Source organism: Triturus cristatus, chromosome 1_1 (genome assembly GCF_964204655.1).
Source record: "Triturus cristatus chromosome 1_1, aTriCri1.1, whole genome shotgun sequence".
Taxonomy (NCBI): domain Eukaryota; kingdom Metazoa; phylum Chordata; class Amphibia; order Caudata; family Salamandridae; genus Triturus; species Triturus cristatus.
In genome coordinates, this window is record NC_140579.1 from 91,297,125 (window position 1) to 91,318,232 (window position 21,108).

Below are 21,108 nucleotides of genomic sequence, written 5' to 3' on the forward strand. Positions count from 1 at the left end.
GCCTTTACAGCAGGTTCTTCAAACTGGGGTACGGGCCCCCTAGGGGGGCCTCAAGTGATCCCAGGGGGGCACCAAGTTCTTTTTTTTTTTTTTTTTTAGTTAAATAGTTTTTATTGAAGGTAGAAATACACAGGATTACAAATACAAATTTAGCCAGTAAGAACAAATGAGATGTAAGTATGTCAGCATATATAAAGGATGACTATATAATAGGAGAATTCTACATAAAAACGGTTCTAAACAGTGTATACAGTAATATTAAATATTGCTAAAAACAGGACATAAAAGCAAGTCTACAATGAAGTATAAAACTCCTAAATAGGTAGTAGAGTGAATGTACTATTTAAATAGGAGAATACATTTTTATCAAAAAGGAAAGAGGGAGAATAAAGAGGGAGAGGATAGAAGGAGAAAGAAAGGAAAAGGAGAGGAAAGAAAGAGGACGGAAAGAAAAAGAAGAACAACAAGATACTAAGAGTAGATAGAGACTATGATGTTGATGATAGAAAAGACGTAAAGGGTAGCCATAGTAGGTCAGAATTAATTTGTATGTGAATGGAAGATTGAGGGATAGAGGCAATTCTATGTTCATCACAAATATAGTTCCACCAATGAAGAAAAGATAACTTAGAATTGTCTTTCCAGCAAGTGAGTATAACTTTAAAGGCCACAGCAAGAAATAAATCTAACAACGGAGAAGCAGGAGTAACTAGATCAAAATCTGGCGAAACAGTGCCTAAAAATACATTTTGAATATTAAGTTGTACATTATGCGAAAAAATCAGTGTACATTTTGACCATATATCCTTCCAAAAAGCATAAACCTTAGGACAATAAAATAATAAATGTATTAAGGAACCTTCAGCATTAGGGCAAGACCAACAAGATGATGATTGAATTTATGTAACATAAGGGGAGTAATGACGACTCTATTAAAAATAAAAAATAGGGACTGTGTGAGATTAGCAGCTTTGGAGGTCTTAAATAGTTTCTGCCAAAACTTATCCCATTGTGATAATGATAGTCAAGGAGAGGTCTTGTTCCCTGACCAGTTCCACCTTAGATTTGACCCATGTACAGATAGGAGTAGATAAAGATTTATAGATAAAGGAGGCACTAGGAATAGTATCGGTAGAGATATGAAGTAATGAAGAGTCAGGAAGACAGGAAGTGGGAGTTGGAAGAGAAGGGAATTTCTGTAGACACTCCTGTAGAATTGGGACGAACGTATCATATTGCAGAATACAGGAATCAGGAAGTTGGAAAGAAACTTGCAACTGATGGAAAGAGAGAATTACATTAACAATCAGTTGATGTACATAAAAAAGGCCCTTTTCTTTCCATTGTTTGTAGTAGAATGACTTGTGGCGAAATTTAATGTACTTGTTAAACCAAAGTGATGACGCTAGAAAGGATTGATAATTATTCAGGTTCTTAAAGAAAAGTGTGTGTAACAACATTTGAGAATGTTTCAATATAGGATATTTGGAAATAAAAGTACAGTTAGTCATGTGCACAACATCTCGTACTGAAAAATAATTTAACAAAGAGCATTCAACATTAACCCAAGAAGGTTTAGGTAAGTCCTGATAATCCCTGGACAAAGCAAAAAATTGACGAATCAAAAATGCATTATGGTATAAATTAAAATCAGAGAATCTTACTCCCCCTTCATTTTTAGGACGAATCAGTTTAGACGGGGCAATACGTGCATGTTTGTTATTCCATAGAAAATTGGTGCATAGCGAATTAATCTGAGAAAAATAATATTTAGGAATTTTAAAAGGTAACATAGATAATATAAACAGAATCTGAGGAACAATCATCATTTTAATTGTATCAAGTCTGCCCCACCAAGAGAGAAACAAGGGAGACCAGAGATTTAACAAATTGGTAATTTTAAGTTTTAAGGCAGAGAAATTCTGAGCTAATGTATCACGAATGTTGGGGGAGAACCATGTGCCAAGATACTTTATTTTTTGGGGACACCATGTGAAATTAGACAATTAAAACATATACCTGTAACATGAAGGATTTAAAGGTAAAATCTCAGTTTTAGAGAAGTTTAATTTGTAACCTGAAACCTTAGCGAATGATGCGATTTCCTGCAAAAAAGGGGGTAGGGAAGATACAGGATTAGACATATAAATAAGAACATCATCAGCATATGCAGACAACTTAATTTGTTGAGATTTAAGATTAAAACCAGTAATGAGAGGATTACCTCTGATACATTCCAGAAATGGCTCTAAACATAACAGGAAGAGTAATGGTGAAAGAGGGCAGCCCTGACGTGTACCTCTTTGAAGGGAGAAATAAGGGGAAAAGAGACCATTAACAAAAATACAAGCTTTGGGATTGGTGTATAACAACTTAACATATGAAATAAACTTCGGACCAAAGCCAAACCATCGTAAAGTGTGTAGCAGGAATTCCCAATTAACACGGTCAAAGGCTTTTTCAGCATACAAGGATAAAGCCGCTAATGGGGAGGGATATTTTTTACTAAGAGCAAGGATATTGGAAAACATTCTGGCATTATCGGAGGCCAAACGACCTTTAACAAAACCAACTTGGTCTGGATTAATGAGTAGAGGGATAATTTTCTCTAAACGAGAAGCCAATATTTTTGCAAAAATTTTACAATCAGAATTAATTAGAGAAATAGGACGAAAATGTTTACAATAGGAGGAGTCTTTATCTGGTTTGGGGATTACAATGATAAGGCCTTCCAAAAAAGAACCACAGGCTTGGGAATTGGAGATAAAAGAATTAAAAAGTTCTAATAATTTGGGAGCAAAAATTGAGGAGAAAGCAGAAAGTAATTCAATTGAAAAGCCATCGGGGCCAGGAGCTTTTGCTTTCTTCAAAGATTTAAGAGCATCAGATAATTCTTGTAAGGAAATATCTTCTTCAAGGGGTTGGAAATTATCTTGGGAAATTTGTGGTTTAGGGATATCACTGAAAAAAGAAGCAAAGTCATCTTCAGAGGGCTTGGTAGTTTCTGTATATAAGAGTTTGTAATATGATTGAAATGTGGCAATAATAGCCGAATCAGATGAAAGGAGTGAATCGTCCAATTCTGAATGAATTGGGCCAATAGCTTTGCGTTCTGATTTAATTTTTAGATAATTTGCTAACATTTTCCCGGCTTTGTTTTGGCCTCCGTGATATTTCGACTTAATCTTGAGAATATTACAGGCATCCGTTGTGGCTATCTTATTCAGGGTGGATTTAGCTTTGATTAATTCTTGTAGTGATGAGGAGGATTTGGAAGAATAATACTTATGTTCTAACGCTTTTATGTGGGTTAAAGTTTCTTTATATTTAGTATGCAGCAATTTTTTCTTCTTTGAGGAATAGGCAATAGTAAAAGCTCTGAAAGATGGTTTAAAAGCATCCCAATTGTTGTGTAAGGAGGTATCTAAAGAGTTATTAAAAGAAAACAATTCCTTAATAAAAGAGGTCGCTTCTGAAATAAAAGTACGATCTGATAAAAGGAAGTTATTGAAACGCCATCTACCTTGTTTGCAAGTGGTGAGAGATAAGTCAATACGGGTGGAGACAGGAGCATGGTCAGATATAAAGATAGATCCAATCTCAGACGACTGGAGACAAGGTAGCAATGATTTGGAAATAAGAATATATTCAATACGAGATCTAGTATGGTGAACAGGTGAAAAGAAAGTAAATTCTGAGGTATCAGGGTTACATGTTTTCCAGGCATCGAATAGAGGGCGAGATGAAATGGCTGTTTGAAATGATTTGTGGGATTTGTCAGGTTTGAACTTGCATTTGGATTGCTTTTCAGTGAACGGGTCCAGCCAATTATTAAAATCACCACCAACCTCAATATTCGAATTGGACGTTGACAATAACTTCAATTTTATAGAATGCCAAAATTCAGTGTCTGGTTTAACAGGCCCATAAATATTGAAAAAAGTCAGTTGTCGTTTATTAATGATAACCTCAGTCTATACCCAACGACCATTCAGATCACACTCAGATGATATAATTTGTGCATTAATAGATTTGTGAAATAAAATAGCGACACCACCGTGCCGGTCAGTAGCAGGAGAGAAAACAATCTGATTGACCCATTGACGTTTAAGTTTAAGTGATTCTGTATCATTGCAGTGAGTTTCCTGTAAAAAAGCAACCTCGGTGTTTAGTTTAGCTAGATGAGACAATACCTTTGACGCTTGACGGGGTGACCCAGACCACGGACATTCCACGAAACGACATTAACCATACTTCCGGGAGCAGGGGAACGTACGGACATAGGACCATAAAACTGCGGGATTGACAAGAAAAAAGAAGGAAAGACATTTGTCATTAAGTAAAACAGAAAACCAAGTCTTGGGAGAAAAACCAGAACATGGAAACAAGATTAAAAACGAGGAAGAACGAAGAAAAGAAAAATAGAAATAAAGAAGAGAAAGAAGAAAGAGAGGTAAAAGAGAGAAGTGGAGAAAAGTAAACAGATCAAGGAAGAACATCCAGATCTGTAAAAAGAAAGGAGGTCTAAGAGCAGGGAGTGTAGTGACACCGAAGGACGCGGACCACAGTGAAAGCAGAAGCAGAAAATAAGAAATGGGCTATGAGCCTCACAAGGGTAAAGAAGGACAGAAAATCAACATAAGAAAACAGGCAAATCAATAAAACAAATAAAGCAGAAACAATCCAACAATGTAAATGAAATCAAGAGCCAGTATCCATGCCATGAGAGGAGAAATTATGAAGAAAAAGTTTGAGTTTATCCGGATCCTCGAAGGAGCGTGTGCGACCCTCATGAGTGATTTTGCAAAGGCAGGGATGAAGAATTCCATATTGAATGTTGAGTTGTCGTAACTGAGGTCGAAGAGCAAGGAATTCTTTGCGTCTGGCGTTTGTAGCATTAGATACATCTTGAGATATGAAAATGTTATGTCCAGACCAGATAAGACGACATTTGATTCTGACAGCTTTCAAAACTTGCATGAGATCGGTGAATTCCAAGAACAACATTATACCACGAGGTTTGTTAGCAGATGGCTGAAGCCGACCCAACCGGTGCGCGCTTTGTATGTTGAGAGGATTGGACAAAGACTGAAGGTCCAGAAGCTCTGGAAGGAATTTCTTTAGAAATGATACTAGGTCAGTCCCTTTAACATTTTCCGGCAGGCCAAAAAGGCGTAAGTTATTTCTGCGATTGCGATTTTTCAAGATCCTCAGTGTGGAGTTTTAGTTTCAGGATTTCTTGTTCAAGGAGAGGAATCTTTGTAGAGATCTTGTATGTCACTGACCCGTTGCTCAAGGTCAAGTACTTTACTTTCCATAACAATCCATCTTTCCTCAATTTGCTTAAGCTTGTCGTTGGTAACGGACATGAAGAGCTGGAGGCCTCGAACCTCATCCAAGATGGTATCCAGGATCGGATTTTGTGATGATAAAATTGGCGAAGGCGGATCATTTTTGTGCCTTTTCTGTTTTGTGCCAGAAACCGATGGTCTGGACACGTGGGCATCCCTAGCCATCATCAAGCCGCAAAAAGACAGACAACACAGTAATCCCAAAGCGACAAAAAATTTGACGTCACTTTAATGCAGGGAAGTAGTTACGCCACACAAACAGGTGCACTGAGTTAACTCAAGGTTGTGGCAACTGGAAATGGAGGTAAGTTTAGTCTTGAACGAGGCAGAAACGACCCAAGTCCATGATAGCGATGGACACAGTAACAAAGACCAGTGGAACCACGCCTTGACTAAAAGCGTTCCAGCGGCAGTAGACAGAAAGCACCTCACATAGCCAGCAACAAATGAAGAAAACCATGAGTAGTATAGGCACTTCATACAATAAAGAACATGAGGGGAGAGGCACGCATATTGAAGCAAGCGACGAGTTGATGCATTGCATTAGCAGGAGATGATGAAAGTCAGAAAATAATGTCAATAATAATGCCCCTGGTGGGCTTCAGGCAGTATGGAAACCAGTTGGAGGCAGAAAAGCCGCAATTCAGATGCCATAATATGCAGACGCATTCATAAGAAGGAGATACGAGCGCCGCGAAAATGCGCAAACAAAATGGCGGCTGCTCGCATCTCTGAGGAGAAAAAGTGCAGTTACGGTGAAAGCCGTCAAAAACGAGGAAAAGTGAAGAAGGTGGCCAGAAGACTCACCGCGATGACCACATTGCAAGGCAGTCCCTTTTTACAGTAGAACTGCAGAAATTAAGCCCCAAAGAAGGTTTCGAGTCCTGCGACGGAGCGGAGCTCACGCAGGATCCGCCATGACACTTCGGCGTTCAAGCCACGCCTTCCCCCCCGGGCACCAAGTTCTGACAGTGCTTTGTTTAATGCGGAAAAAACAAGAGCAGCAGTAAGACGCTATGTCATGGGCCCTCACTAGCTGGGAGTATGCGTCAAAAGGGATGGGGCTGGAAATACCCTGCAAACCCCCTACTCCTAATAATCACACTGTGGATAACTTTACTCATTAGTAAGGCCTTTCTGACTAAATTAGTATGTTTTGCAATCATGTATTTGATTACATTTTTCAAACGGTAACAGAACTTATCTGCAATGTTTAATCCTTTGGATGCGTCTGACGACCCCTGGCCGCCCGACGCTACGGGTGGCGTGTGCGTTGGACGGCTGGGAGCCGTCTGATTCGCGCACGCGTGAAATTTTCCCACACTGCAGGAAAACTTTGCCCGCATCCAAGGGGTTAAATAAGTCTAGACATATTTAAACATTGCCAATTTAATAGAATAATTGTGAAAAATTTTCAGGGGGTCCTATTTTTCTTTCCACTTTGGGGGGCAACATAAAAAAGTTTGAAGACCCCTGCTTTATAGGAATGCTACTGCTCACATTTGCTGCACTTGAAAACATAACCTTTTACACGTTTTTGTAAGCGTGAGCTTGGACAAACGTGTTTGGTGTAATCACACTCGCTGTGAGCAGAGGCAGAAATGCGCTTTAGCCTTTCAGCAAGTCACAGCTACTGCTACTTGCTTTTGGCTACCGGCTTTTTCTGCTCACAAAGCCAAGGTGTGTGGATTGGGTTGCAGGAGGGCCCATCCCCCAATCTCTGACAGTCACAGCCTGGAGGTATCAGCAAAGTCGATAACATGGCCCTTTGTTATGAAGACCATGGAAACGTCCTGACACCCCTTCTTTTTTCTTTACACAGGAACACTGGGCAGAGCCTTTGGGATTCTTTTAACAGTAATCGAAACAACCACGTCATTTTAAACGAAATATCAGCACACATCAAAGAACATGATATACATATTTGGAAACCTTTGTGGGTCTTGGGATGGTCTTCAGATGAGATATCTGTTGTCTGGGTTCCCAGGGGTGTCTTGGTGCAGTGCAAAAAGGAGTCTGTTTGTATAAAATTGCCCATACAGGCAGCTTGTAGTATGTGCTCTTGAGCAATTGGACCTCGTTGAAGTCTTGTTGGGCTGCTAGTTTGCTGTTGTTACTCGTGTTTAAGTGGTGGCCCATCTGCTGCCCATTGACCCAGAAGCAGTCCTGATGCGTGCACTGAGTTCAATGACCTGGACGTCACGGCTGCAGCTCTGGCTGCCCCATCCTAAACGGACCACTCCTGCAACTATGCCTAGAAGCAGGCGACATCGGAGACACAAGATACTGCAACGCACAGAATCCTGCATTGTGTCGTCTTCAGCCAGGCTTGCTTGAATCCAGTGGCAAAGTGAGCAAGGGACTCACGTCTGAGCATACCCTGCCAACACTCCGTCCATCATCCCCTTTGGTTTTGCTTTGTTCGCCATAAGTTGGCAGGGTATGCTCAGACGTGAGTCCCTTGCTCACTTTGCCACTGGATTCAAGCAAGCCTGGCTGAAGACGGCTGAAATGCCAGAAACCGGTCCTAGGAAGCTTGTTTCCGGTCCACGGAAGGCATGGCTTGGCAGTTCGGGCTGGACTGTAGGCACAGGGTCAGACTGATTTGCATATGGCCATGTCTGAACTGGGGTGGCAGAGTGGGCTAAAGAACGGTGATGGATCAAACCCAGATCAGTTGGCTGGGGGTGAGTGCTTGCAATGTTCAACACTCTGTCCATCATCCCCTTTGGTTTTGCTTTATTCTTATCATATTCATATTGGAAATTTTTAAAGCATTTGTCAATGAGAGCAGCGTCAACCTAAATGGCACAAGCTGACGAGGGCCGTACCAAGGCTGCATCATTCGTGGAATGTTGGTCCACAAATTGTCTTATTCTAATTTGAGGACAGTCAGGAGGATATGGAGATGAAGAACTATCCCTGCAGACGACATGAGGATTTGAAGTTGAATCACACAACACAGACCCACATAAATGTAAACCAGTGGAACTACTGTCATTATGAACAATTCTGAGTGGTATATACTCCGAACAGACTGTAAACTGGTCCACGAATATTGGCTTTAGGGACATAAAAGCGACCGGTGACAAATAGGTCCCAAGAAAGCCTCTGTGGACAGCAATCTGCTGATTTTTCGAATTCGTCGCAGATGAAAAAAACATCCAGAGACCACTGAGCAGATCTGAGCCTTCATATTTAGGTCATTACTGATCACAATTCACAGGCTTTTAACAGAACTCGCTGGGAGTGGGGTCTCCCCAGAAATGGAGGCCAGAAGTTGGAGTTCCAAGGGTTGGTCGACCCGCCAGTGAGGATCAGCCTGGTTTTATCAGGATTTAATTTGAGCTGATTTATATTCATCCAATCACTGATAAAATTCATTGTAGATTGGAGACTCGCAGCAGATGATGCAGATGAATCAATGTTAAACACCAGTTGAAGATCGTCGGCATAATTAAAGACTATAACCTCTCTTTTATTTAAGGTCAGGATCAGAGGTAAGATGTACAGGTTAAAAAGAAGGGGTGAGAGGGAAGAGCTCTGTGGGACCCCACAGGTCAATTTGCTTTGTTCTGCACAAAAATTAGTGAGGCTATCTGATTGGGAGCGGTTGTCGAGAAAGGAAGTGTTCCACTTCAACGGCAGACCCCGGATCCTGGCGCAGCCGACACGGTCGATCAAAAGATGATGGTCGACCGTGTCAAAAGCGGTCGACAAATCCAGGAGCACCAGGGCCTGGGTGATGCACTGATCAGCTCCCACTCTCAGTTCATCCAGGGCTGCCAAGATGACACTCAATTGAATGTTCAGGTCTGAACCCTGCTTGATGAGGTTCCAGATAGTGGGATTGCTCTACAAAAGAACTGAGACAATTGGTGACGTGGGCTTCCAGAATCTTACTTAAATAAGGTAACAAAGAAATGGGGTGGTAATTACCAGGAACCAAAGGATCTAAACTAGGTTTCTTAAGGATGGGGACAACTTCTGCTTTTTAAATAAGTCTGGAACAATCCCTTGAGCAGGAGAGTTGTTAAGAAGCAGCAGGGGAGGATCTGGGCAGCGTAGGAATGCTTCCCGAAGGATATGAGGGGGGCAACTATCCGTGGGGGAGCCGGAGCTGACTTTTTTTTAGTAGGGCAAAAAAAGTGTCTTGAGTGATAAGAGAAATTTGATCTAGATGAGCAGGGTTTGTGTAAGGACATGAGAGGACTAGGGGTAAGGAGGGTTTCGGAATACTAGCCTTTAATGGTGGTGATTTTCTCGATTAAAAAAAGAGTTGAGAGAATTACATAAAGTTTGTGATGGAACGGGTTTTGCCGTGACTCGGTCCAGTGAGGCAAGTTCGTCCACAATAGAGAGAATGTCCTTGGCTTTGTTGGCTGAATTTAATATTTTAAGGGAAAAGTATTCAGCCTTGGTCTTAAGAATAGCGGTTTTATAGTCTCTCAGTAGAGACACAAAAACAGCCTTTTTAGTGGGGCAGTAGTCGTGACGCCACTTGCGTTCAGCTTGTCTCAGTGCAAGTTTCTTTAATTTTAGGTCTACGGAAAACCAGCGTTGTGCATCATGGGGAGTCCTAGTTTTAATTTTTCTCAAGGGGACTATGCTATCTCTGGTCGAGTCCAGCCAAGTATTTATATTTTCCGCTTCAGTATGAGAAGACTCGTCTATGGCAGTGGGGGCTGAGGCAGTTAACAGGGAACAAAATTCATTGATGTCCATCGACCCTAGTTTCTGGCCATAAAATTACCTGGTGAGGAAATGTTAGTAGGGCGGACAAGGGAAATAACCAAGGTAATAAAGTGATGGTCCGACCATATACAAGGGGAAACCTGCAGATGAGAAATGTCTAAGTTGGAGGTCCAGACCTGGTCTAAAATGTGCCCCTTAATATGTGTGGCTACCTTTAGATGCTGAGTGCAGTTCAGGCCCATTAAGAGTTCAGTGAATTCGATAGAACAGGGACTTTCTCGTACGTCGTCGGGCCAGAAGTTAAAATCGCCAATAATCAAGATTTAAGAATGGTTAACCACCAGTTCTTTGATCATATCACCTAACAACTGGGGAAATCTAGGAAAATGGTGGGGAGGTCTATAACATAGTATACATATAAAGGATGAGTGGTGAGATTCAAATTTTATTAGAAGGCTGTCGACCAAGGTGATTCCTACAGATACTAATGATGTAAATTTGTGCTTCTGTTGGATTAATGCTGCGACCCCTCTGTAGGAGAGTAGGATCTGCTTCACATGGGTACCCCCACTTTTTGCTGGTATTTCACGGTTTTTCGGCCTTAGTCTGTCTGTGGCCCTGCTAATCAGGACCCCAGCCTAGCTACTTCCTCTCTGAAATGGTTTCCATGTACATTAGGTATATAACTAATTGGATTCTGGAGTGCCTTATAAGCCCCTAGTATATGGTATACTATGTACCTAGGGCATAGGTACCACAGCGGCCTACCAGGGGCTGAAGCATGTATTATGCCACCCCTGGGAAGCACTCCAAAATGGCACCACAGGTCTGCTACTGCAGCCTGGGTAAGGGTGTGCTTGCACCCCTTACAGTGGTATAGGCTACCTATATCACTACCATTGCACACACATATAAAACCTATAAGTCACTCCTATGGCAGGCCTTAACAATCCTGAAGGCAGAGTGCTTGGTTTTTATGTGAGAGGGTGCCCCTGCATGAGCAGAGCCCCTCTGAAGCGTTCGGAGTCCATTCTCTGATGCTGTTTGTGGTGGAGCCTGACCATATACTCGTAAGTGCATTATAACCTTGCGGTAAATGCTAACTTTGGGATGGCTGCACGGAAACATGTTGTGTTTGGTGTCAAAGGCTTTGGAATACTACCCCCCCCCCCGCCAGTTCTGGTGGCGGGGGTAGCATTCCACCCTTCTAGAGGGAGAGTCATGTTCACACTGGCTCAACCCGGTAGGACTTTCCTGAGCCCTGGCATCACAAAATGGATCCCTCTGCCACAGACACGGGTCTGGCCTCCTGCTGCTGACCAAACTCCAGCAGGGGAGGCCTGGACAGACAGGCTGATGTGTATTGGGGCTGGATGGGAGCACTCTCTGGTGCTTTGAAGTCCTGCCCTGGGGGCACACGTGGTGTCCCTGTGCATAGTCCAGTTCAAACTGGTTGCAGGGGTTACCTACCCCTGCTCTGGCACGAAACTGGACAAAGGAAATGGGTGTAACCACCCCTCTTTCCAAACCCTCCCATAGATGGGTCCCTGGAGTATGTCCAACCCCCAAACTTAGTATAAGTATGGGATCCCAGTCCTTGCGACTTTAGATTACCCTGGACGAAACTCCGCTATATATCTTGGACCTTCGACGTTCTATCCTGACTAGAAGACTGAAGAAATCTCCCTTGGGGTCAAGGAGTGACTCCCCTGCCTAGCAGGCACCAAATAAGCAACTGTCCGGTCTGCAATTCCGAACCTCCCGTTGGACGCCGAAGTCTCTGCATCACAAGAGGTGGATTTCCTGACTTTCCCGAGGCTATTTTGAATAGAAGGGGGTGCACCGTTCAAAAAAGACAAAAGTCAAATAGTTGTAGAAAAATAACTTCTTTATTCTAGCTTTAAAGATTCCATCTGATGTAAAATTGTCCAGCCAACGCGTTTCATTCCCCCATAGGGAACTTCATCAGGGCTGCAACAAGACAAGACAATATATATATTACATTCAAATCATAAGACACTAGACTTACATAACACACATCTATATCCCAACATTACTTGAATGAACCAACACAAAAATGAAAACAGACATCCAAATATAACTAGTACATATAAAATTACACATAAAATCTGTATTAAATACCAACAGTTATACATACAAAATGAACAGCCTCCAGGTCTGTCAATGCATCACATTTATATATCATTTTTAAGCCAAGAAACAATGGGAGTGAGGGGAGAGAAACTTCAATTTCCACTAAAACACTCTACATATCCAGCGTAAATATTGAAAATAATGTTAAGAAAGAAATCACTGAGAATATTTAGCATTTTGCTACTGTCCAAAAGCTAAATCAATCAAAATCAAAATTTTATTATGAAAGAGATCTCTAAGTGTTGTGGGAAAAAGTCTATTTTAGCCTAATGTCAACAGCCCAATAGAGAATCAATCAGACGCTAAATTTGTAGATGTCCTAAAAGGGTCTACCCTAAATCTATACAAAGGATAAAACAGTGTCAAAATTTATGTAAGCTATCACAATTTTATAATATCATATACCTGCAGTCAGAAGTCATGCCTTAACATATGGACTTTATCTATTAAATACATGGAAGCATACCTTCAGTTTTTCCAGAGTAAGTCGCAGAATAGTTTCCAAAATATTCATAGGGTAAAGTGTATTGCACTTGAACCTATATATCCTGTTGGAAAAATACGGTAGCTAATGTTATGTCTCAATAGTCAGGAATAGATACATATCTTAAAAACATTTTTGTTCCCATTTAGATAGAAATTGCAGTATCAACTCACTGTGTTATAAGATTTATATAAATGTTACGAAAAGAGACGCTGTGAACAACAGTGTTATATTATCTAAGGAGAGTGTATTGCAAAAGGCTCATACCTTATTCACATGAATATTATCATTTACATATTTCATAGAACAGTGAGGCCCAATATAAGGGTCCCGACAAAAAATCATAATGGAAATCGAGTGTATCAAAAATTGTAACAGTCACACCTTCACCACTGTTTGTTTTTGAAACAATCAAACACAATAAAATAGCCTCAACAGAAAAAACGTGTTAGAAGCCAAGTATATCGAAATATATAGACAGTCACCTCTCCACCATACCCGGTACTACGGTGAGATATTTCTAGGCACTTTATCAGAAACAAAGGACATTTATACTCTTTCACTCGCCACGGACTGCCACTACCATCCTATGTTATTCCAAAAGCTATATTAAACAAGCATTTGCAATGCAATAGGTCTCGCATTTACGCGAGTTGGATCTATTGGCATTGTAAATGACAATGCGTTTAAAAAAAAAAAAAAACATAAATAAAAGGCATTGTCATTTACACTGTAAATAGCTAAAACTCGCGTAAATGCGAGACCTGTTGCATTGCAAATGCTTGTTGGATGATGCTGGGCAGCCAACTTTTCTAAAAGGCAAAGGCAACAGGAAGCAAGTCCTGTTGGCTTTGCCAATGCATTTTGTTATCTCGTCCCGCCATAGTGTTTTCTTTTTCACACTCCCTCGCGTTTTTGTCTTTACATTCTGCAGTTGTCTCATTTTGCTTCACAATAGGTATACATTTTATTTCCATGATTCTTGTATGCCATTTATTATGCAAGGACCTCAGGTTCGAGCAGAGCATTAACATCGCAATGTTTCTAGGCGCTTGAATAATAAATAATAGGTGGCATTTTTAGCCAACCTGGTGAGGCTCAATTAATCGATCTCAAAGCATGAAAGACTGAGTGAGTCCAACTAGTTGGAATTCATTTTGAGGATGACGTCTAGTGGTCTGCAGCAGGGGCATTGACCTCCGAGCTATGATGCTGCCTCAGTGTTCTGACTTGTATCTGTACGGCAACACAGCAGGAAGGAGGCTGGATTGGTGTCACTGTTTAGAACTGCTGGGGTTTCAGTGAAATGTAAACTCACACCATGGTGAGCTTCATTCCACAGCATGTGCACGAGATGTTCTGCAGGGCGGAGGAAAAAAGGACATTAAAGTCAGCATGCGCCTGGAGGCGAGGCGCTAGACCCTAGTGGGCGCTATATTTCTACAGAGTAGCCGATGAAATCAGATCGGATAAAATCTGAAGGCTTTTCGACATGCCTCTGAAAGACAGGTAAGGGAGGGCAGGTCCGGTGCACGGCAAAAGGCCAGAAGAGCAGAGGAGTCATTCACGTGTCCAGCTCTGAATGACGAGTATCTGTTGAATGTAAAGCTACTGAAGGGGCAGAATCATCTTTCTGTCGGGCTGACGCTTCTGGGCAGATTTTGAGAATTTTCTAGTCCAGAAGGGCCGGCCAAACATCGTCGCCGGACAAGCTTTACAGGGCTGGACAGAGTCAGTCACAATCCGAACTCTGAAAGGCCAGTAGGGTTTGCAAGATTAAATTGAATGAAGGTTGGAGAGTCCAGAAGAGATGGGTAAAGTCAGGGATATATTATCAAGGCTAGACATTAAAACGTAAAAATACTGCCGACAGACTGGTTTCTCTCAAAGGCCTTTATAAGTAAACCGTGTCGGGTACATGTCAGGTAAATAACACCGTACCCGTTTTTTTTACAAGAGATGAGACCGTGGGCGTGGACTAATATCCTGGCCTCCCTGTCAGCCCCTTCTTCCATTTCTAAACACTTTAACAACAAGTGCGGAACCCAAAAGTAAAAAAAATAGTAAATAAAATGAGTTACTAGAGCCTCTTCCGCCAGAAAGCAGATCCATATCTGGGCCGTGGAGGAGACCTGGGAGGTGGAGGGCTGCCCGCGCATGCGCAGTAACTGAATCTTTTGCGTGTTCTGCGACTGCGGCTCGTGCACAAGGACGGCGGCGCGTGCGTACTTCAAAAGCCGCCGTACTTTAATGAGTGCTGCATCGTGCAGCCAAGGCAAAAAAAGTAAAGCAGAAGTCCGGCGGGAGCCCACCCAGCCTTCGTGAATGCCGCATGGTTTCAGACGGGGCTCCTGTGAGCAAGACGGAGCCCCGCGTGGTGCTGCAGTGAGCCGCTGAAGACTCACGACCAGCCGGAGTCCCCACAAGAGCTGGTAAGTGGGGCATGCTGTACGTTTAAAGCGCGCCGCGCTTGGAGCGCACGTGTGCATTTAAAAAAAAACAAAATTGCATGTTGTACATTTAAAGCGCGACGTGCTTGGAGCGCATTTAAAAAAAAAATTACATGAGGCTGGTGAGGACGAAAGTGAAACTGCTTGCTGGCTTGCGAGGGAAGGGGGACAGGAGATGTGCACGCTGCGTGGCTGTAAGCGCGTACACCAACTCAAATCCGCCGAGAGCCTGCTCGTGCCCATCTCCTGTCCCCCTTCCGAGGCAAGTCAGCAACAATAGATCTCGCTGGCGACAGCGCTTCGCGCTGCGTTCGCCAGGCGAGACCTAAAAAGTGTTTGAACAGCGACCACACTAGAAACTCAACATAGTGAAACAGCTCTCATATGTCAGATTTAAGGAGTCATTCTTCACGCCGACATACAATGCGTAGCGGCGTAATGGCAGAATCAGCGGCAACAAATCGAGGTTCTCATTAAAACATGAGGAGCAGTTTTCAACAAGTAGATGCTAGTTGTAAATATACCAAAAACGAAAAACGAGTTTGGCGGCATATCAAGCTCCATCAAGTAATATATACAGGGTCAAAGCATTTTAAAAGACACAAAGAGCCGCCAACCCACCAAATAAGTGTCAGCGGTAAAGAGTATAATCACTAGCTAGATGCTAGTTGTAATAATACCAAGAACGAGCTTGGCGGCAGATCAAGCTCCATCAAGTAATATATGCAGGGTCAAAGGATTTTAAAAGACACAAAGAACTGCCAACCCTTCCCCGAGGCTACCCTGACTCCACAGCAAAGCTGGGGCCCGTGGCTATTGTGGGTGACGAGGAACCATGACCCCTGGGCACCGCGTACTGGTTCATCGACTTCCTGTTTATCCTTGAAGTTCTGCTTTGGGCTCCGAGTAGCCCCAGCCTTGAGCACTGACTGCACCGAAGATCTTTGGCCTCCACTCCACGAGTGACCCGTGGGCCGGGTTCTAGTGCGACCGCTAGAAGCTCCTTCGCGATCGCTAGCCCGTTGGCTAGTGGGTCCCCACAAAGGCAACTCCTCTTCTGCTTGGGCTTTCCTGGTTGCTCCAGACGTGCCCCGACTTACCCTCGCTGGGTGAATCCCTCAGACCTTGCTGGTCTGCACCGACGTCCTGCTTCTCTGTCCACGAGACTTGCCGTTGCTAAGGCTTGTTGGGTCCAATCTGGTCGCCGACACCGCAGCACTCGACAGACTTCGTGAGACAGCTCGAATCCGGCTTGTGGGCTTCGTCGATGCCTCCTGGACCTCGTGGCTTAAGAGTCAAGACACCCGTCAACTGACCTGAGGCACCCGACATCTGTGGGCATTGGTCCATCCTGCCCCTGGTCACTGGCAAGTGACCCAGACTCTGTCCCCTCTGCTTTCAGGTTCCTTCCATCCTAGATCCAGGCTTGGATCGCTTCGGACACTTCTCCTCTTCACGGCAGCAGCACTTCTTCGCCAGCTTCCATTGAAATCGACGACGCGACCCGACACCAAAAGACACCTATGCACCCGGCTTCCCTGGGTGAGGTAGCACGAGTACTCCGGTGCTCCCGTGTGTGCTAGCCCTAGAACTTTTTAAGTCCAAAAGGGTTTGGTCCTGACTCGATTCTAAGTGTCCCTAATCTTTAAATTTCCAACTGCAACATTGCCCATAGAAGCTAACGGGAACCCGCGGTTGTGTTTACACACTGCACACGGCCCCCATAGGTCCCCTGTGTCACTACCTTGGGTGGTTCCTTGGGGTCCCAGCGATTCTACAGGCTCTAGGCCTTGTGTCTATTTCAGTCGTGGTTCTTATACCACTTTATTGGTATATGGTTTGGTACGCCCCTAAGGCCCAAACGTGTATTTGTGCTATTACTGTTGATTGCCAACTTGTAAATTAAGCACTTCGAACTCCAGTCTCATAAAGAGACTAGAGGGGTGTGTTTTATCCTAAATACATATATTTTAAATATATACCTGGTGTGGTTGTCCTTTCATTTGGTCATTCAAGAGATTATAGACTGGTAAAACAAGCTGCTTTACATTCCCTCAAGACTTAGCCTGAAGGCTGCTCTCCATAGCTACCACTAGGATAGCTTTCAATAAAGGTTGTCTTTAACCAATCACCATAAGGGGTTGTTTGAACTGATACAAGGTGCCCACTAGAACTAGTGGACAGCATATATCAGGCCAACTTCTCAAAACCTCCTCCAATTTTACCTGCAGGTCTATTAGCCTGAAGGATATAGTAATTGTCTGGAATTGCTGCAAGGATGTCAGGAGCAGATTCCATTGTCAACCACGTTTCTGAGAGAAGGAGGATGTCAGGTTTGTCAGTATGTGAAAGGTGGAAGATCTCGAGCTGGTGTTTCACCATTGAGCGTGTATTTAGATAGCAAACAGAAAGTCCCTCCAACGCTTGGTGTGCGGGGTTGGTAGGAGCTTGCCGATGCTTGTCATTGTTAAGGGATAACTGGCTAAGAGGGGTGAGAGGAATATCAGGGGAGGGGTGCTTGTGGGCCAGGATCTCAAGTTCATCTAGTTTGGAATGGGTGCACGGATCAATAGCCCAATTTCCCTGCATTGATGTTGGCTCTAATGCAGTGTAACATAAAAAACGAGCAGAGTGTCTGGCCCTTGGCCCTGTCCGGCCGCGGACGGGCGCAGACGTGGTTGCCTTTGGTGTGCCAGCGGCGCGCCTGCTGCGCTCGTCCGCTGCACAGGAGAAGTGACATCCGTGTTAAGTACTAGTGAAAGGTCCACCCCCTCCTGTCTCCAGCCCGAAGAGGGAATTGAGAACTAAGCGTTGACGATGCTCACACCACACAATCGAGACTGAAAACTCGTAGTGGACTGGGGAGCAGTGCGGGTCACAGAAACAGTGAAAAATACATATATATATAAAGATCTGTTTGGTGTCCTTTAAATGCTGGATACAGCTCTTGAACCCCATATGTGAGGTAGACCAGACATGTTATCATACAATGTAATTAGGGAGTGCACTTCTGGGTGTCTGATTTGATGGTGAACAAAGGCGTGGGGAGATTTAGCAGTTTCGGTGTGGAAACCTAATTTCTCTGGTCCAACGCTGCTGCGGGGGAGTGATAATTCCATCATTCTGGCAGGTGGAGAACTTGCCATCAAAACGCAAACTCATGTCTAAAGTATTGGAATGTTCTGAAAGATTGCAAAGCAGGATCTAAATCAGTAGGGCAGAATAAATAAGAATCCAATGCAGAAAAATGAATCTACATCGACTTTACATCTACCTTCTATGGCGGTTCCTAGTGAGGATTGTCAACTTGGAGGGGATTCTACCAAAAATAACTTACTCTAAGAATGCTTGATACTGACACTGGCCCATCAGCCTCTGCACTTCATATGGGACACCAGGATGTATAATTTGTAACACATTTGAGTATTGTGCCCCAATTTACACTTTGTATATTTCCTGCTGCGTGTTTCTTCTCTTTTTATTCTATATTTTTTCTCTTTTTGTTTCTCAGCGAGATTTTCGGTCATTGGACTGCACCTGCCCCTGGTCATCCCTCCTGGAGAAGATGCCGTGTTACCATGTCACCTGTCACCCCAGATCAATGCAGAAGAGATGACTATACGATGGTTTAAAGACAAATACCAGGACCTTGTCCACTTGTATCGGGACAAAAAGGACCGGTTTGAAAATCAGATGCCAGAGTACCGAAGGAGGACAACCCTCATTAAAGATGGCATCAAAGCTGGTCGCGTGTACTTGATAATTCACAATGTTCAGCACTCTGACAGTGGCCTCTACACATGTTTCTATGATTCAGGATCTTTCTATGAAGAGGCAGAAGTGGAGCTAAAGGTGGCAGGTCAGTCACATGTACATTTAGTTATGAAAATATCGTTATGATCGACCTGTTCAGTCATATTCAACATCTCAGGAACTTCTCAGCAGGGTGAGCATACAAGGGAGAGAAATGGCCTTTCATAAAATGTGTGGCAACGTGTTTTTAGCTCAGTCATGATGCAGATTCTAAGACTAGAGGCCTGATTTAGATGTCAGAGTATGGTACTTGCCCCATTAGGGCGATGCAGTAAAATGCTCCGTCACCCTGATGGGGTAACCATGCTCTGAATTTAAAGAGATTGGCTGGTCCAGCAGACAGCTCCCAACATTGACAGGATCCACTATCATGGAAGTTCCTGTCAATGTATTAAAGGTTTGACTCAAGGGATGCTCAGCTGTACGACTGGTTGTAATGGGACCCGGAAGTGTCCAAATTATGAGCATATTTCTGTCAAAATCTCAACAGCGGATGCTGAATCCATGGACAGTCCATTGAGAGGACCAGGCAGATTCTGTTTATTGTGCTAGTGCGAGAGCATCATTATACAGAACATTGCACGATCAGCCCCAGGGCTTGATTATTGTGCTGTTGGCACATCAATGACGGGCTCTATAAACATGGAGTCCTTTCCTGGTGACAGAAAAATCTAAGATGACAATAGTGGCTTCCTCACATGGTGTGAAGGTTATTTCAATGCTTTTAATTTTCACATAATTAGGTCAAATGCAAGTCTGTCATTTTCCTCTATTTTAGCCCCAAATGTGTCCTTTGTCAGTTTTTGATGCGAGGACACATTTAACAAATGACCCGGGAACAGCAGCTGCTTTTGCTCTGTTGTTCCCATGTGTTTGAGGTTAATTTTTACCGTGAATGGTACATTTCAAAGAAAGTTTTTATCACAAATGGTACGTTATTACGCAAAGTGGCATAATTGTGCGAATTTCACATAAGGTAAAAGCGAAATCCCCAACATTATGCAAATTACACTGAGGTGATTTAAACTTTGCCCAGGGCTTGTTATTAAGCGTTGTTCATTTACAGGAACAATTAATGACAAACTGCTCCATAGAAAGAGAGCTATATATGGGGCTTGAAGAAGTAGGATGTTGATGGTTAACAGACTGTGAGTGTCCTAGTCTGCAGAGCTGTGTTCACTTCAGTAGCCACTGCTCTTACAGTAGCTCTGGCAGCTGCGGTCCTGGCAGCTGTTGTTGCTTCTGTGGTTCTGCTGTGAATGGAGGCCAATGTCATAGGGAGCACCAGGGCAGCATTTACATCAGGGGATTGTCCAGAGCCCCCTCAACAATCCATCAACACATTCCAAAATGTAGAACTGCTCAGACCGACAGTGGAAATCACTGGCTTCATTCTCTCCGAGTGTGCTATCACAGAAGATGGAGTTCCACACTCCGTTCACCTGACAGTAACTGATCCCCAGTACTCAGTACACTGTATAGGATGAGACTAGTCCCGCTGCAGAGTTGTTTTGGAGAGATCTCCGCAGCAGGACCAGAAGCGAACATTTTCAGCATTGATCTCAGCCTTTCATGATCCACAGTGAATATCCCATGGTTCAGTTGACTGTTTGAGATAACCATACCAATGATGTCACGTGCGATTTATACACTTCTCAGACTGTAAAGATGTTTAAAGATAGCCACCATTTCTGGAGACAGGTGATTTATAGAAATGGGCCGATGTCACTTATACATAGTACAAAGAGGCAATACTTTTATTATGAAATGTTTTCTTGCGCGTTCCTTCGCGCTCTAGAATTCACATAATATTTTGGAAAAACTGATGTTCCTGATGTAAGGAAGGTGTTCAGGAATGTTTGATTTAAACTGACAATCCAGATTTAGAGACACCCATCACTATTGCCAAGGCAATGGAGAATTTTGTTCCTACTTTACCTTTTCGTTATGTTCTTGCTCACTGCAATGAAGTCTCATATCATCATCAGGAAGGTCAAACTAAAGAACCTAAGTGTGATTGGAAAAATGGCAATGTGCGGGTCAGTGACATTCTCATCTGCTTCTGGTATGGGAGAAAAACTACACCTCTTCAGCTAGGAACTGTCCCGACATATTTAAGTTTGCTTTGAATGTAACAAAAAGGGTCAGTTTTTGAGAGTCT

The 21,108-nt window shown here is 43.2% G+C and overlaps 1 protein-coding gene across 4 annotated transcripts in view; it reads left to right on the top strand.

The window, feature by feature from the left end:
- Positions 1-21,108, top strand: part of LOC146869579 (butyrophilin subfamily 3 member A3-like) — a 473,774-nt gene that overhangs the window by 122,468 nt on the left and 330,198 nt on the right. For all 4 annotated transcript variants that reach the window (XM_085606426.1, XM_085606395.1, XM_085606440.1 and 1 more), the window contains one exon: positions 18,646-18,993. In XM_085606426.1, coding sequence (XP_085462552.1) covers positions 18,646-18,993 — 348 coding nt within the window. The remainder of the gene's footprint in view (positions 1-18,645; positions 18,994-21,108) is intronic.